At 39.6% G+C, this 18,749-nt stretch overlaps 1 protein-coding gene across 6 annotated transcripts in view; it reads right to left on the reverse strand.

Annotated features, from left to right (window-relative positions):
* The window catches only part of LOC126161898 (transmembrane channel-like protein 5), a 297,583-nt gene that overhangs the window by 35,119 nt on the left and 243,715 nt on the right, over positions 1-18,749 (reverse strand). For all 6 annotated transcript variants that reach the window (XM_049918048.1, XM_049918045.1, XM_049918047.1 and 3 more), the window contains exon 14: positions 10,589-10,719. In XM_049918048.1, coding sequence (XP_049774005.1) covers positions 10,589-10,719 — 131 coding nt within the window. The remainder of the gene's footprint in view (positions 1-10,588; positions 10,720-18,749) is intronic.

Below are 18,749 nucleotides of genomic sequence, written 5' to 3' on the forward strand. Positions count from 1 at the left end.
AAGGACTGTCACACATAAGCTTTCAGTCAACAAGGCATCCGTCAAAAATAGAGAAAACACACACACACACACACACACACACACACACACGACTGCAGACTTTGGCAACTGAAACCACTGGCCAAAAGCTTATTTGTGACAATCTTTTGTTGTGCCTATTTGGGACTCGGCATTTCTGCTATATGGTGAGTGGCAACTTCCTTTCCATAATAGTGATAGTTCAGTAATATTCACATCTGTCAGCCTTTTTTAGAATTGGGATTATTACATTCTTCTTGGAGCCCGAGGGTATTTCATACATCTTGCAAACAAGGAGAAATAAATTTGTCGTGGTATGTTCTTCCAAAGAGCTTAATATTTCTGACTGAATGTTGTCTATGCCAGGTGCCTTGTTAAATTATTCTCACAGTATCACACCTACCATTTCATCATCTTTTGCTTTCTCCTCTCTTTCTGTAACATCCGCCTCAAGCTCATTTCCTTTGTATAGCACTTCTGTATATTCCTTCAACTGCTCAGCCTTCCCTTCTTTGCTTAGTACTGGCTTGCAATCTGAGCTCCTGATTCTCATGCATATGCTTTTCTTTTCTCTGAAGGTTTTCTTTAACTTTCCTATATGTGGTATATCTTTTTCATGGTTTTGCAATCTTCTGCAAGCCTTACAAACCTCCTCTAGCCATTACTGTTTTGTCATTTTCTTCTTTCTGTCAATCTTATTTTTTGGATGTCTGCAATTTCTTTTGCCTGCTCCATTTGCTGCAATTTTACATCTTCCCCTTCTGTCAATATCTGATATGTCATACAAGGATGTCTACTGGGTCTTGTCTTCCCGCCTATTTGATGCTCTCCTGCCTTCACTATTTCTCAAATCTACCCATTCATTTTCTATTGCACTCGTTTCCCCCATTTCAGTCAACTGATGCCTAATGCTCCTGTTGAGACACCCAACACTCTTTTTTTCCAATTTTATCTAGATTGCATCTTCTTAATTTTCTACTTGCAATTTACAAATAAATAAATTAAGGTTGTAGTCCACATATGTTCTCGGAAAAGTTTTGCAGCTGAAAATCTGATTCCTAAACCTCTGTCTTACCATTATAATCTCTGTATGTATGCAGACTGAAGAGATAAATGAAAATGTTTACCAAGACTGGGATTCAAAGTTGGGCCTTCCACTTACTAGACAAGTGTGGTAACCACTGTGCCACCCTGGCGCAGTGGCTTCTTAAAACTGCATGGGCTGCCCTAGCACGCCTCCCTCCTCATTGCAAATTCCCATTCACACCTCGGCTGACTTGGGATTCCCCCTAAACTCAAACAGTAGATGTGAATAGCAATTTGGATTGAGGAGGGAGGCATGCTAAGGTAGTCTGTGCAGTTGTGCAAAGCCTCTGTGGCAGGGTAGCATATATTTTTAGTGCATCTGCCTAGTGAGCCGGAAATCCAGGTTCGTTTCCTTTCCTGGCCTTGATACAGATTTTCATTCATCACTTCAGTTTGCATGTAAACAGTTGAAAATTTGATTCCTAAACATCTGTCTTACCATTACAATCTCTGTATGTATGCAGATTGAAGAGATGAATGAAAATTTGTACCAAGACTGGGCTTCAAAGCTGGGTCTCCCACTTACTAGGCAGGTGTGCTAACCACTGTGCCACTCTGGCACAATGGCTTCTTACAACTGCATAGGCTACCCTAGCATGCCTCCCTTCTCATTCCAAATTCCCATTCACATAGATGTTTGAGATTTTGGAAGATCTCTGGAACCGTCTGAAACCTTTCGGTGTCTCTAGATCTCCTCCAAGTACCCAACCATATTTCATGATTCTTAAACCAAGTGTTAGCAATGACTAAATGTGCTCTGCGCAAAATTCTAGCAGATGGCTTTGATTTTTATTTCTTTTCTCCAGATCATGTTCTCATAGCATTTTTCCTTCTCTTCCCTTTCCTATTGTTGAATTCCAGGCAGCCACTCTATGTAACAAGGTGAATAATTTATTTTATACTTTATCATAAGTTCTTTCAATTTCTTTATCATCTGTGGAGCTAGTTGGAATGTACACTTGTACTACTGTGGTGGCAGTCCGTTTTGTGTTTATCTTGGCTACAATCATGTTTTCACTATGCTGTTCACAAAAAAAACATGTATCAGAAACTTTAAAGATTTATTATTGACATCAAAACGTTACACATAGGTCATAAGAACATGGGCTCAAGAATCCTTCATTAGGTAGGTACGAAAGGAAATCATGCCTTCTGGTTGTACAGTTTACCTCAAATGTACATTTTTACTCACTTCCTTATTTACAGGTGGTCCCAGCAGTGTTTTGATTCATATGATTGTCATTTGTTCTGTTTTAGAGTAACTTCCATCATAATACATCGCAACAATTTATTCAGTGCGGAGATAAATATATACTACATGCATGGCCGAGCAGATGGGAATGAGGACGCAGCATGTCAACTTTACGCTGAACATTACTCTGATAGGCAGTTGCCTTGTACAATAATGTTTTTAAGATTCCACCAATGCTTGTAAGAGACAGGCACATTTGAGAAGAGAACTGTGGATGGTGGGGGACCATGAGATGTATGAATGCGTGACCTTGAAGAACTCTTTGTACTCTTTGTACTGTGGGTGAAAATCCATCAACTAGTACATGGAGAATTGTAAGAAGCAGAGGCATTAATCACACCATCTCACGTCTGGGCTTATGAAAACTCTCATGTAATGTGACAACACAGGCATCAACAGAGGTTCAGCCTCAGTATGTGGAGTAAAATCATTCACGATCATCTCACTGGCCTCCACTTCTTTCTACAAAGTCTTACTAGAAAAATGTATCTACAGTTTTTCAGATACAAGTTGCTTCATTTACTTGATGTGGTTTATGGATGGTGGTGATCCACTTCACTTTTCATGAATGGTTCACCAGTATATTGATAACCAGTTTCCAAACACATTGACCAGTTGAGGGGGAATCCACTGCACAGTCTTCCCGATCACCAGATTTGAATCCAATAAGTAGATTTTTTCCTTTGTGGACATTTAAAATCCTTGGTATATTCAATTAATGTACCAATCATAAGCTCTGAGGTGTGTACCCAAAATGGATTTGACCAAATAAAGAACAAACCAGGATATTTCCACAGTGTACAGCGAAGTATGGAATGCAGGCTAAGGGGTGCATGGTAGTAGGAAGTGGTCAATTCAAGTAATTTTTGTAATTGTAAATATGTTTGGTAAATGTATCATTTTTGTCCAATAATAAATCCTGTCATACCTCCCTAACAAAGGATTTTTGGAACTGTGTTCCAATGAACTTTTTGTAATGCTTTGACATGAAGAATAAATCCCCAAAGTTTGACAGATGTTTTTATGTACCCTGTACAGTAAGTTACAATTCATAAAGTAAAGCATTTTTTAACGTGAGAACTCTGAAAGAAGCTAAAATATATTGTTAGGCACTTTGAAATATTTTTTCCATTCATTACACATTATACCAGGTGTACAAGTATGAAACTGGAATTTCCCTATAGATGGTACTAGCCGTTCGTGTAGGGCCCATGAGACCATGTCTGCAGTGCCATCTGCTTCCTGTAATGGCTGACAATGAATGTCAACAAACAGCAACCCAAGTTCCATACATTGGTATCTGTTTCAAACCTGTAAGCATTTCGAATTTTGTGCCTACAAACTATTATTTGCAGACAGCATTGGTTTTTTGTTATCATTGGAAGAAAACTGCTGCAGAATTGTCATATGGATCCTTCTCCACAGCACGAGCTTTTCTGAATTATGCAGGTGGACACTATCCTGGTACTATACCCTTTGTTACTGTAATCCTCCTGGCCTCAACCACATTTCCATTTTTTCCGTTGTATCTGTCATCAACTTGGCAGTTCTGCTATTGGAGAGTGGTCTCCAGTCAAAATATTCACACTTACACATCAAATGTTCATACAAACTGCATTCAGCATCATGTATTTGACATATCATATCAACATTCTATTAGAGGTGGAAGTATTTTCAAAAGCATTTTTGGTATCTGGGCAGGTAAATTTGTCCACATAAAACATGTGTTCACTGAACTCACTGTCTGCAAATACACTGTTGTCTTTAGCAATACTCTATGTTACAAAAAATAAGGTTTTCCTGATGTTTCATCATTTTTGCTCTATTTGGTAAAAATGCTTTGTTGCTTCTTCATCAGAACTGTTATTCAGCATTACTTTTGTATTCTTGCATGTTTAAGAGTTCACTACAGGCTCCAAAATGTTGTGTGTTAAAATGCTGCTGGATGTACTCTTGATACCATGCTGACATCATTGCAGAGTAAACACAAAGTTCAATCGCCACACATGGAAAAAAAAACCTTGCTGTCTACTCTCAGTTTATTTTGGACATCTCCTTTCACTTTCCTCTTTTTGCTGTCACCCACTGTGCGAAATGCTTCAGTAAAAATTCACTGCATGATAACTGCAATCTTCCATACAAGCAGGTAGTAAACAACTGAATTTCTGAAACAATGTTTTCTTCAGACTTCAAAGGCAACTGACACCTGTCAGATACATCAGCTGCATTACTGGCTTTGTTATTTAATTCATCTTCGTTTCAGTATTGTGCTCTAACAGCAAAAATTATTGCTCAGAGAGAGAGGGGGGGGGAGGGGGGGAAGATGGCTACTCTGAGGGCTTTCAAATGTGCTTAAATTAAAAAATTATAGCAACAGATATATAACACTTTTTACAAATGGGATGGTCCAAAGATACCTGCGGGCTTACCTACGGTCACCTTTCGGCTGGGAATGGCCTACAGGCCACAGTTTGCTCACTTCTGTTCTACAGTGCAACCCAAGATGAGTGTCTGCTACACTATATGGGCTACAAAAATATCCATGGTAGATATCTTCCATCCTTAAACCACTTACTTGGCACAAACGACTCCAGAGCCAAATTTACAAGCAGTTTAAACTTTACCCATAATTCCTCTACAGTGATCATACTGGAACTAAATAATGTCAATTCATTATTTAACTGGAATGCTACTAAATGCTTACCTGCTCTCTGTAGCAGAAATACTCTTCTTGCCTTCTTGATTGATTCATTAACCTTAGTAACCATTAGTGCCTATGATGATATCATGGGCACTAATCCCTGTCTCTATAACGACAGACCTGTTTGTAGTTAAAAGGTCTAAAATATTTCCACTGAATGTGGGCTTGTCTAACTAGCTGCTCAAGACAGTTTTTGGGAAAGATGTTCAAAAATACTTTGAAAGATTGTCTATCTGTACATGTCCCAGTTCATATTCAGTAGGTTAAATTCACCTCCGACTAATACTGCATGATCAGGGTATTTCCACGCCACTGACCATACACTTGCTTTGAGTGACTCTAAAACTGTCAAAGTGGATTTGAGTGGCCAATGAAACAGTCCAACAATTAACTTGACTTCACCCTTGACCTGTTATTCACAGCCAGATAACTTCATAGTTGCACTCAAATTCAACCTCAATAGAGAGAATATTCTTTGTCAGCAGTATTGAACACTTCCCCTCCTATGGTATCTAATTTGTCTCTTCAACAGACTCCAGAACTGAAAGAGTGATGCTTTGTTGTCTGTAAAGAACTTCTGCGTTGCTTTGAAGCAGAAGGTGATGGCTCCTCCACAAGAATCATTACAGTAGATGACACCTGATTACACTACCGCCAAAATGAAACAAAGAGAGCAAGCAAGGAACGCCACCATTCCTCATAACCAAAACCCAAGAAGTTCTGAATGCAGCCATCTACAGGGAAGGTTTCTCTGACACACTTTGGGACGAGTAAGCCATTGTCTTGGAACACCACACGACTAGAGGCAACACCACCACAAGACCAAAGTACAGTGGACTTGTGACTAAAGGTGTCATTTTGCAGCACAATAATGCTCAACTTCATACTGCTCATGTAACATTTGCAATCACCGACAAGCTGCATTTTGATACTCTGCCACATCTGCCTACTAACCAGACCTCACATCAAGTGATAACCACATGTTTGGAGCACTCAAAGAGGCAACTGAAGGAGAGAAACTTCTTTATGATGAAGAGGTGCAGTAGGCAGCACACAAGTGGCTGTGCAAGCGACCAAAAGATTCCTCCCCTCCCCCCTCCAATTTCCATCATAAATTTCATCATAGCCAATTTTAATGTCTGAATTTTGTGCATATAATTTTATTACCTTAATTTTTACATACAAAATGACATACAGCACTAATTAATAACTAATTAATTAATAATTTCATGTAATTTATTATAATTTGCATTATGGCACACATTTATATAAACAAAGGAATTTACATCACAAAAGGATAAAAGTGATCACATATTTTTCTAAATTTCTAACCAGCAACATTTTCTGTAAGCCAAAATCAAATTAGTTCTTGTACCCATTAAAAACAGTGAAATCCAACCTAGCCAATTTTCAAGTATATTGCAGTTTTCAAAATAATAGTTTGTTCTTACACCAATATGATCTCACCTAAAATTGGCAGTTCACAGTTTTATGTTCATGAGTGAGACTTATGTTCTAGTGCACTCTCAGTGTTCATTGTGTATGTAAAAATACACTAAAAAAATTAAAAAGAAATAAAAAATTATGCACCATGAAGGAATTATCCAAACAGAACAGAAATCTGAGATGTACTGTGTACAGACAAACACCTGATTATAATCTCAGAAAAATTGTATGATTTATCCAGGAGGAGGAGTTTCACAGACTGAGCACGTCAATAACACATTGGGTCCACCTCTGATCCTAACACAAGCAGCTATTTGGCTTGGAACTGATTGACAGACTTGTTAGATGCCCTACTGAGGGAGATCATGCAAATTCTGTCCAACTGGCAGGTTTCTTCGTGAAAATCATGAGCTGGTTGGAGGAACCTGCCTGTAAAGCTTCAAATGTTCTCAGCTGTGGAGAGATCCAGCGACTTTGCTTGCCAAGGTAGAGTTTTGCAAGCATGAAGACAAGCAGCAGAAACTCCTGTCATGTGTGTGTGGGCATTACCTTACTGAAATGTAAGCACAGGATGGCTCACCACAAAGGGCAACAGATTGGGGCATAGAGTATTGTCGATGTATCACTCTGATGTAAGGGTGCTGTGGATGACAGCCAAAGAGGTCATGCTATGAAATGAAATGGCACCCCAGACAATCACGTCAGGCTGTCTGGCCTTATGGTGGATGACAGTCAGTTTAGTATACCACCACTGTCTGGGGCATCAACACCCAATTTAAAGGGGGGCTCTTCACTGAAGACAATTCTACTCCAGTCAATGAGATTCCAGGCCAAATGTGCCTGACACCACTGCAAATAGGCTTGTTGGTGTGCAGGGGTCTGGTAGTTGGTGCAGGGGTCACCATGAACTCTGCCCCCTTTTTGTGAGCTGCATATTAATGGTCCTTGTGGTCACTGAAGCACCAGTTGCATTTTGAATCGATGATAATACATGAATCCAGGGCTCTGAGTGCCCCTATGGCAATTGCTCAGTACTCACATTCTGTCATTTGTCTAGGTTGACCATTTCCTTCTTGAAGCTGTGTTCAGCCATGGTTCACCCATTCCTGCAAACGTCATCATCAAATAGTGCTAGCACTCCTATCCAGCGATTTGCCAATTACTCCAACTGCCTTCTTTGAGCCCAACTACATGTCCTCTCTCAAATGCTGATATCTGTTTACATTGCTCACATACCTGTTTGTGAGGCGTAGTTACTATCCAACAACATACACGGAAAGAAATATGCAAAGACTTTATGCCCTGGTATTGATATTTCCCTGTTTATTATCCTTGTCAGCTGCATGGTGAAACTGCATTGCAGCATAACACATTCACCCTACAATTTTGCATTTTTCCATTGATACCTGTATGAATATCAATCTGTAACCAATTTGCATCACTCCTTTGTGATGTGTCTTTTTTGTCTTAGAGTGCATGTGCACAGGTCACAATGAAACATAAGAACTCTAATGTTCAATAAGTTTTGAGTGAAATCTGTAAACTAAATTAATGAATTGTGTTGCGGAATGCTATTGTAATAAAAATCAACAATTGTTGAATGTGATGAATTTCATTAGTGATTGACTTAATTGAACTGCTACAGGATGGTGACTGTTAGGTGATGCGGGATCTGATCTAGATATCTGAGCTAATAATCTTGTTTCTAAATTAGTTCATAGCACATAAACTGGTTATCTTAATGACTGAACTTTGTAAGGAATGTGTGTATTCATGTCACCTACGAGGGTTGCCCAGAAAGAAATGCACTGCATTTTTTTTTTTTTTTTTTGCAGCTGAAAACAATGCTACGAATGTGAAATGTTATGCATGTATTATTTGATGTCTCCTGAGTGAGCGCACCAAGTTTCCATCCCTTCTGAAAGATAACATAGCTGCAGGACAGTTTCAAAGTGGCGTCTGTAGGTTATGTACTTTACAAGCAACATGCCATCATTGAATTTCTCACTGCACAGAAAGAAACTGTATGGAATATTCACAAATGCTTGTGCAAAGTCTATGGTTTATCTGCTGTTGACAAAAGTACAGCTAGTCCCTGGACACAGAGTGTGAGGTCATCAGAAGGCAGTTCGGTGGAGCTCCACGATTTGCAGCAGTCGGGGAGACAATCCATGGCTGTCACATCTGACATGATGCAGCTAGCTGATGATGTCATTTGCGAGGACAGACACATTACGACTCTGTCAATCAGCAAATGATGTGTGGATGCAATTATCCACACTCAAGGATATTCCAAAGAGTGTGCAAGCTGGGTTCTGGGGTGTCTAGCAGTGCGTCACAAATCACACAGAAAACAACACTTGTCTTGATTTGTTGCAATATTTTGAAGCTGAGGGGGAGGCCTTCTTGTCCCGGATTGTGACAGGTGATGAAACCCTGGTTCACCATTTTGAGCCCAAAACAAAACGATAGTTGGAATGGCGCCATTCCCACTCTCCACAGAAGAAAAAATTCAAAGCAACTGCTTCCACCAGTAAGATCGTGGTCACCATGTTCTGGGACTGTGAAGGTGTGATGCCAAGAGGCGGTACCATTAATTCAAAAGCATATGTTAACACATCAACAAAACTCAAGATACGCTTCCAACGACTTTGGCACCACAGCAAGCCAGAACAATGTTTTGCTGCAACATCATAATCCTCAGCCCCACACAAGTCTGAGGACTGCTGAACAAATTGCAAAACAGGGTTGGATAGTGTTACCCTGCAGCTCTGACCTAGCCCTCTTGGACTTCCACTTGTTTGGACCATTGCAGGATTCCGTTCATGGAAAACATATTGAGGACAATGAGGAAGTGATTCACACAGTGAAGCACTGGCTTTGCCATCATGACAAGGATTGGTACCAACAGGGTATACACACCCTTTTTTCGCGCTGGAGGAAGGCCACAGAATGGGATGGAGATTACATGGAAAAACAGAGTGTGTAGATGGAACACCATTCTTTCATGTGTGTAATTCTCATTATGTTCAATAAAAAACTCTTGAAGAAAATAAATGCAGAGCATTACTTTCTGGGCAACCCTTGTAAAATATGGTGGTGTGTAAATCTTTGAGCAAAGACCATCCCACATTCATTTACACTTTCAGCTTCTAGATGATTAAGACCAGTGCTACGGAGTATGAGACTACAAAAGCGGTATAATTCGTATGTAGTAGAATTTCATTATTTACTTAATTATTCACTTATTTTTGTATTTGACTAATTTTACTTTTTATTATTCCTTCCTAATACCGCCTTACCCCGATCCCCCTTCTCACTACTCAATTTTTCCTCCTCCTTACTTCAATACATTGATTGCATTTATCTCTCTACATTTTATTTTATCTTTGTCCTTTAATCGAACTGTACTACTCATTCTTTCCCTGCTATCATCTTTGAATTATAGGCAACACAACACTGACCAGTTTACTGTTGTTGACATCCTGCTCTCTCTAATGTTACTGCTTCATCTGTGTTTCCCTTTGTTCTGAAAACAGGAGAAGTCCCTCTTACCATAGGATCTGAGCAATCTGCAAGGTCCCTACCTCCATCCCACCTCCTATTTTTGGCCTTCCCTAACCAATCCCTCTTTCCTCCATGAAGAATGATGTATATGTTCAAAAGTTTTACTTAACGTGTTTCTATTGGTAGTGGTGGTGGTAATAGAAGAAGAAGAAGAAGAAGAAGAAGGAATAGCCGTCCTGAAGGTTTGTACGAGCCAGCCTTTCTTTAACAACAATCTCATTTCTTTCTACCTAATCCTCTTTTCTTCCCTGAAGATGGAAACCCTCACTCTGATAGTGTTGCCACCAGCTTTTGTTATATTTATCAGGCTACCAGTACCTTGTACAGAAATTATTTCTATTATTAATTTTGTTGTATTTTCATTTTGAAGATTCTGTTCTTTATTGCTATTAAAATTATTCACCTACATCAAACTATTAAATGTGTTCCTATTTCCAATATTTTGCTATCCACATATTCACAATTAATGATAAAGATGTTCACACACTAAGAATAATAATAACAGATAACAGACTTACTATGAAATAAGGTAGACATATGCAATTACAGCAGCCAGCAACGAAAGGAATGTCAAAATAAGAAATACTGTCTGCGTTTGTGATGCTCTCCATGATCGACTTGCAGGCTGACAGTTATATAATGTTCCAATCTGTTGGAAATACATTGTAAACAGTAAGTATAAATTACATACTATATTTATGGGAAGTCATGCATTGAAAAAAATTACAAAATAATATTTTTATCTGCTTCAAATTTTATGTTGTGAAGTCATCATGAAAAGAAGCTGCTTTAACAATACAAAAACAATTTAAATAGCTTTGCTAATTTGAGGACTATTCGAATCTGTCCAAATAAGGGAAAGATTGAAACTCCCTGGCACATTAAAACCATGTGCTGGACCGATACTCAAACTCGGGACCTTTGCCTTTTGTGGGCAAGTGATCTACCAACTGAGTTACCCAAGCACGACTCGTGACCTGTCCTCACATCTTAAATTCTACCAGTACCTCATCTCCTACCTTAGAAACAAAGACTGATTGGTACACGATACCTTCTGACCAAAACCAATGACCGAGCGAGGTGGTGCAATGGTTAGCACAATGGAGTCTCACTTGGGAGGATGATGATTCAAATTCCAATCCAGCCATCCGTGAAGTCCCTACATAACTTATGGCAAGTGCTAGAATAGCTCCTTTGCAAACTGCACAGCATATTTCCTTCCCTATCCCTCCCTAATCCACACTTGTGCTCCATCTCTCTCAACCTCATTGTTGACAACATGTTAACCTCTAATCTTCTTTTCTTCCTTTCAAAACTAACGGAAAGTAATTTTCAACCTTGTCTCCCCAAGTTTGTATTACCATCCAACTGTGACTCTCCCAACCACCCCCATGCATTTCTCAATCTACATCTACATGTACACACTGCAACCACCATGAAGTGCATGGCAGGTAGTATGCCCCATTGTACCAGTTATTAGGATTCTTCCCATTCCATTCACACATGGAGAGCAGGAAGTATGTCTGATTGAATGCTTCTGTGCATGCAATAATTATTCTAATCTTATCCTCACGATCCCTACTTGAGCGATATGTATGGGCTTTTAGTGTAGTCCAAGAGTCATCATTAAAAGTCGGTTCTTGAAGTTTGTTGCTAGACTTTCTCAGGAAAGTTTACATCTGTCTTCAATTGTCTTCCTGTTCAGTTCCTTCAGTATCTCTATGACACTCTTCCATGGACCAAACAGACCTGTTACCATTCATGCTTTCCTCCACTGTATATGTTCAATATCCCCTGTTAGTCTTATTTGGTATAGGTCCCACCCACTTGAGCAGTATTCTAGAATGGGTCATATGAGTGATCTGTAAGTAGTCACCTTTGTAGACTGATTGCACTTCCCCTGTACTCTACAAATAAACTTAAGTCTACCACCTGCTTTACCCACAACTGAGCCTATGTGATCATTCCATTTCACATCCCTATACAGTGTTACACCCAGGTATTTTTATGAGTCAGTCAATTCCATCAGTGATGCACTGATATTATAGTCATAGGATACTATGTTTTTTCGTTTTGTGACGTGCAAAATTTTACATTTCTGAATATTTAAAGCAAGTTGGCAATCAATGTGCCCTTTGAAATCTTACCAAGATTTGACTAAATATTTATGCAAGTTCTTTCAGGTAGCACTTCATTACAGATTTCCGAATCCTCTGCAAAATGCCTGAGGATAGTATTAATATTCTCTGCATCATCATCAATATACAGCATGAACGGCAAGGGTCCCAACACACTTCCCTGGGGCACAACCATAGTTACTTCTACATCTGATGATGACTCTCCATCCAAGATAACATGCTATGTCCTCCCTACCAAAAAGTCCTCAATCCAGTCACAAATTTCACTTGATACCTTATTTGATCATACTTTTGATAATAAGTGTAAGTGTGGTACTGAGTCAAATGCTTTTTGGAAATAAAAACATACTGCATCTACCTGACTGCTTTGATCCAAAGCTTTCAGTATGTCATGTGAGGAAAATATGAGTTGGGTTCCACATGATCAATGTTTTCGAAATCCACACTGGCTGGCATTGAGGAGGTCATTCTGTTGATAGTACCTCATTGTGTTTGAGCTCAGAATATGTTCTAAGATTCTACAATGAATTGATGTCAAGGATATTGGATGACAGTTTTGTGGATCACTTCTACTACTCTATTTATGACCTGTGCCTTTTTTCCAAGAACTGGAAATGGTTTTTTGTTTGAGTGATCTTTGATTGATTATAGTTAAAAGATGGGCTAACTCAGCCACAAATTCAGAGCAGAATCTGTTAAGGATTCCACCAGGCCATGAAGCTTTGTTCAGTTTTAATGATTTAAACTATTTCTTAACACCATTGACACTAATACTTATTTCATTCATCTTTTCAGTGGTACAAGGATTAAACTGGGGCAATTCTCCTAAGTGTTCATTTGTAAAGGAACATTTGAAAACAAAGCATTTCAGGTTTTATTTTGCTACCCCCCATTTCAGTTCCTCATTCACTACGGACTGGACATCAACTTTGGTGCTACTGACAGCCTTTCTGTATGGCCAGAATTTCTTTGTGTTTTGTGAAATATGTTTATGTGAAATGTGTTTTATTCTACATCTCTCCATCTATGGTACTGCACTTTGTTTTACACATATTATTCACTAATCTCTGTTGCTTTAGAAGTTTCTTTATAGTGACTGTATACCATGGAGGTTTCGTCCTATTATCAACTGTTGTACTGAGTATATATGTATCCAGTGCATGGTCAATTATTCCTTTAAACTGGCCTTTCCTCCCTTTCCTAGGTCAGTTCTCAACACCACAAGCCTCTCAATAGAGGTAAGAACAGCCATCTGCAATCTTATAACATATCATGACTTGATAATCCTTCCTAAAGATAAAAACTGTATTGATAAACCACAGTGATCATCTGGCAGAAGGACTCTGCCAAATGTCTCACTCTTTCTCTTAGAAGACCTACCACAGTGATTCCATTCCTGGAGTCCAGTGTAAACTCCAATCTCTACTAAAATCCTTAATCTCATGCCAAGAACTTCTCCCACAAATTCACCTCTTTCTTAACCCCACCTCCAACAGCACATTCAACTTCTATATTTTTCCTAATATCCACAAACCTAACTGCCATACAAGCCTCATAGCAGTTGGTTACCACGCTCCCTATGGAAGAATCTGCTGCCTAATTGATTTACGCCTCCAACTCATTGCCTGCAACCTAATTTTACATATCTACAATGTCTACCACTATTTTCATCACCTCTTTACCATCTCTGATCCTTTAATGCCTTGCTCCCTGCTAATTACTGTTGATATCCCTCCCTAAACACTTAACACCCTCAATGACCATGTCTTTGCCACCAGCTAGCACCACCTCGTCCAAAGTACTTCAGAGATTTTACAACATAATAGCTCACCCCCTATCCCTCATAATAAACAAATCATTTGAGGAAGGTTACTTCCCTAATCTTTTACAACATGTAGAAATAATATCAAAGTTTCAAGAGATAACGTGAAATTATCACCACATTTTTACACTCCCAATCATATTAAAAATATTTGAAAAAAAAAAAAAAAATGCTGCTTCACATATTCAAAGCTACATCACAAAGTGTGACATCATTTCAAATAACCAATATGGCTTCCAACAAGGTAAAAGCACAGCAGATACCATGAATGACTTTACTGAAAAATTACTTCATCATTAGTTAGGAAAAGAATTCTGCGCTCTTACAAACAGATTCAAGTCTGTAAACTGTGCCCTGCTGCGTTTTATATTCAACAGAAAAAAATGGAATAAGGAATATTGCTTTAAAAGGTTTTGAATCACATCCCATGGAGGAGAAACAAAGGGTAATAACACATCAAATGCAGCAGATTACTTCTCAGCGTGGAAAACAGTGTCGCAAGGTGTTCCTCAAGGCTCAAGTCATTGGGTTAATTTTATTCCTGTTCTACATAACTGGTTTGCCTTTCAATATAAACATTCATCTAACCTTGTTCGCCGATGATACATTTGCCCTAATTGAAAATGAAAATGCTGACAATATATCATAGAGTGTCATGAATACATTAAGTAGCTTGGAAACATGGTGCAGTCTAAACAGATTAATGCTAAACGTACCAAACACCCATATCATGAGTTTTAAAACCAACCAGTCAAAAACTGAAAAAATCTGTATTTTTCATAATAATCAAAAAATGGAAGAATTTAAATGTCAAATTCCTAGGAATAAACGTAGATAGAAATTTGAAGTGGAAAATATATAATAGAGGGAAACATTCTACGTGGGAAAAATATATATAAAAACAAAGATGTTGTAACTTACCAAAAGAAAGTGTTGGTATATTGATAGAGACAATAAAACACACACACACACACACACACACACACACACACACACACACACACACACACACACACACACACACAAATTTCAAGCTTTCGCTTCATCAGGAAAGAGGGAAGGAGAGGGAAAGACGAAAGGATGTGGGTTTTAAGGGAGAGGGTAAGGAGTCATTCCAATCCTGGGAGCGGAAAGACATACCCAAGGGGGAAAAAAAGGACACGTATACACTCGCGCGCACACACACACACACAGACACACACAAGACACAGACAGACATATGTAAATGCAAAGAGGTTGGGCAGAGATGTCAGTCGAGGTGGAAGTACAGAGGCAAAGATGTTGTTGAATGACAGGTGAGGTATGAGCGGCGGAAACTTGAAATTAGTGGAGGTTGAGGCCTGGTGGGTAACGGGTAGAGAGAATATATTGAAGGGCAAGTTCCCATCTCTGGAGTTCAGATAGGTTGGTGTCAGTGGGAAGTATCCACATAACCCGGATGGTGTAACACTTTGCCAAGATGTGCTGACCGTTGCACCAAGGCATGTTTAGCCACAGGGTGATCCTCATTACCAACAAACATTCTCTGCCTGTGTCCGTTCATGCGAATGGACAGTTTGCTGCTGGTCATTCCCATATAGAAGGCTTCACAGTGTAGGCATGTCAGTTGGTAAATCACGTGGGTGCTTTCACACATGGCTCTGCCTCTGATCGTGTACACCTTCCAGGTTACAGGACTGGAGTAGGTGGTGGTGGGAGGGTGCATGGGACAGGTTTTACACCGGGGGCGGTTACAAGGGTAGGAGCCAGAGGGTAGGGAAGATGGTTTGGGGATTTCATAGGGATGAACTATGAGGTTACAAAGGTTAGGTGAACGGCGGAAAGACACTCTTGGTGGAGTGGGGAGGATTTCATGAAGGATGGATCTCATTTCAGGGCAGGATTTGAGGAAGCCGTATCCCTGCTGGAGAGCCACATTCAGAGTCTGATCCAGTCCCGGAAAGTACCCTGTCACAAGTGGGGCACTTTTGGGGTTCTTCTGTGGGAGGTTCTGGGTTTGAAGGGATGAGGAACTGGCTCTGGTTATTTGCTTCTGTACCAGGTCGGGAGGGTAGTTGCGGGATGCGAAAGCTGTTTTCAGGTTGTTGGTGTAATGGTTCAGGGATTCCGGACTGGAGCAGATTTGTTTGCCACGAAGACCTAGGCTGTAGGGAAGGGACCGTTTGATGTGGAATGGGTGGCAGCTGTCATAATGGAGGTACTGTTGCTTGTTGGTGCGTTTGATGTGGACGTTATGGCAGAGATGTCAGTCGAGGTGGAAGTAAAGAGGCAAAGATGTTGTTGAAAGACAGGTGAGGTATGAGTGGCGGCAACTTGAAATTAGTGGAGGTTGAGGCCTGGCGGATAACGAGAAGAGAGGATATACTGATTGGCAAGTTGCCATCTCCGGAGTTATGATAGGTTGGTGTTAGTGGGAAGTATCCAGATAACCCAGACGGTGTAACACTGTGCCAAGATGTGCTGGCCGTGCACCAAGGCTTGTTTAGCCACAGGGTGACGAAGCAACCAGGAGTTGCGAAAGCTCGAATTTTGTGTGTATGTTTGTGTGTCTATCGACCTGCCAGTGCTTTTGTTTGGTAAGTCTCATTATATATATATATATATATATAAAGTGCTGGCAGGTCGACAGACACACAAACGAACACAAACATACACACAAAATTCAAGCTTTCGCAACAAACGGTTGCCTCATCAGGAAAGAGGGAAGGAGAGGGAAAGACAAAAGGATGTGGGTTTTAAGGGAGAGGGTAAGGAGTCATTCCAGTCCCGGGAGCGGAAAGACTTACCTTAGGGGGAAAAAAGGACGGGTATACACTCGCACACACACATATCCATCCACACATATACAGACACAAGCAGACATATTTATTATGTGTATATGCGGATGGATATGTGTGTGTGTGCGCGCGAGTGTATACCTGTCCTTTTTTCCCCCTAAGGTAAGTCTTTCCGCTCCCGGGATTGGAATGACTCCTTACCCTCTCCCTTAAAACCCAAATCCTTTTGTCTTTCCCTCTCCTTCCCTCTTTCCTGACGAGGCAACCATTGGTTGCGAAAGCTAGATTTTGTGTGTATGTTTGTGTGTCTATCGACCTGCCAGCGCTTTTGTTTGGTAAGTCTTTTTATATATATATATATATATATATATATATATATATATATATATATATATATATATATATATATATATATATATATACAAAGATGATGTGACTTACCAAGTGAAAGTGCTGGCAGGTCGACAGACACACAAACGAACACAAACATACACACAAAATTCTAGCTTTCGCAACAAACTGTTGCCTCATCAGGAAAGAGGGAAGGAGAGGGAAAGACGAAAGGATGTGGGTTTTAAGGGAGAGGGTAAGGAGTCATTCCAGTCCCGGGAGCGGAAAGACTTACCTTAGGGGGAAAAAAGGACGGGTACACACTCGCACACACACACATATCCATCCACACATATACAGACACAAGCAACTTGAAATTAGTGGAGGTTGAGTCCTGGCGGATAACGAGAAGAGAGGATATACTGATGTCTGCTTGTGTCTGTATATGTGTGGATGGATATGTGTGTGTGTGCGCGAGTGTGTACCCGTCCTTTTTTCCCCCTAAGGTAAGTCTTTCCGCTCCCGGGACTGGAATGACTCCTTACCCTCCCCCTTAAAACCCACATCCTTTTGTCTTTCCCTCTTTCCTGATGAAGCAACCGTGGGTTGCAAAAGCTCGAAATTTGTGTGTGTGTGTGTGTGTGTGTGTGTGTGTGTGTGTGTGTGTGTGTGTGTGTGTGTTATTGTTTCTAGCAATGTACCAACGCTTTTGTTTGGTAAGTTACAGAATCTTTGTTTATGGCAAATAAATTAAATGGCCTTACATTTGCAATTGAAATTGAAATTTTAGTCACTGCCTCATAATGATAAGAGGATAGTAGCATACTATAGCTATTTTGAATATGTTATTAGATATGGAATAATTTTTTGGGGAAACTCAGGAAACTTTGCACAAATCGTAAAGCTGCAAAAAAAGAATCATTCATAACACATGCACTGTATAGCCAAGGGAACCATGTCAAACATTATTTAAAGACCTAAAAATATTAACTGTCCCATATTTAAGGTGATTCTTTTCCTATGCAGGAGAGCTGATCTATTCACAAAAAATCATTTTGAATACCTGCACATTACAAGCCATAAAGAAAACTTTACACTCATCTCACATTGCTTAAAATTATGTGCTCAGACTCCTCAATATATAGGTTGTGACGTAAGGAATATGAAGCTAAATATTTTATAAAGCAAGTTACACAATTTTGTAATTGTAATGTGCTACTGCTCAGTGGGAAATTTCATGAAGGACGAAGTGATACTTTGAGGTGGACCCTTAAAATGAAGTAAAAATTCATGCTGGTTATGGTGGATGCAAATTCTGAAGTAACATTAGAAAAAACTTTATAAGTTCTTCAATAAGTAATATTGTAAGTTTGACATATTTTAAATAAGTAAATTCTTCAACAAGAAATATTGTTAAGTTTCACAAAATTTTTAAGTTAGTAAATTGTAGCCTTGACATGTCTTCTGTGCATCAGACTTATGTTCTGAAATTCTGTACATTATGAGATGAATAAAACACATTTCACATGCCTTGTTGACTACAAAACCCCTATCTACCTCCTAACACATGCATCTGACTGTATCCTTACCTATTACTATTTATGCATCAAGT

This window comes from Schistocerca cancellata, chromosome 2 (assembly GCF_023864275.1).
Source record: "Schistocerca cancellata isolate TAMUIC-IGC-003103 chromosome 2, iqSchCanc2.1, whole genome shotgun sequence".
Classification (NCBI taxonomy): domain Eukaryota; kingdom Metazoa; phylum Arthropoda; class Insecta; order Orthoptera; family Acrididae; genus Schistocerca; species Schistocerca cancellata.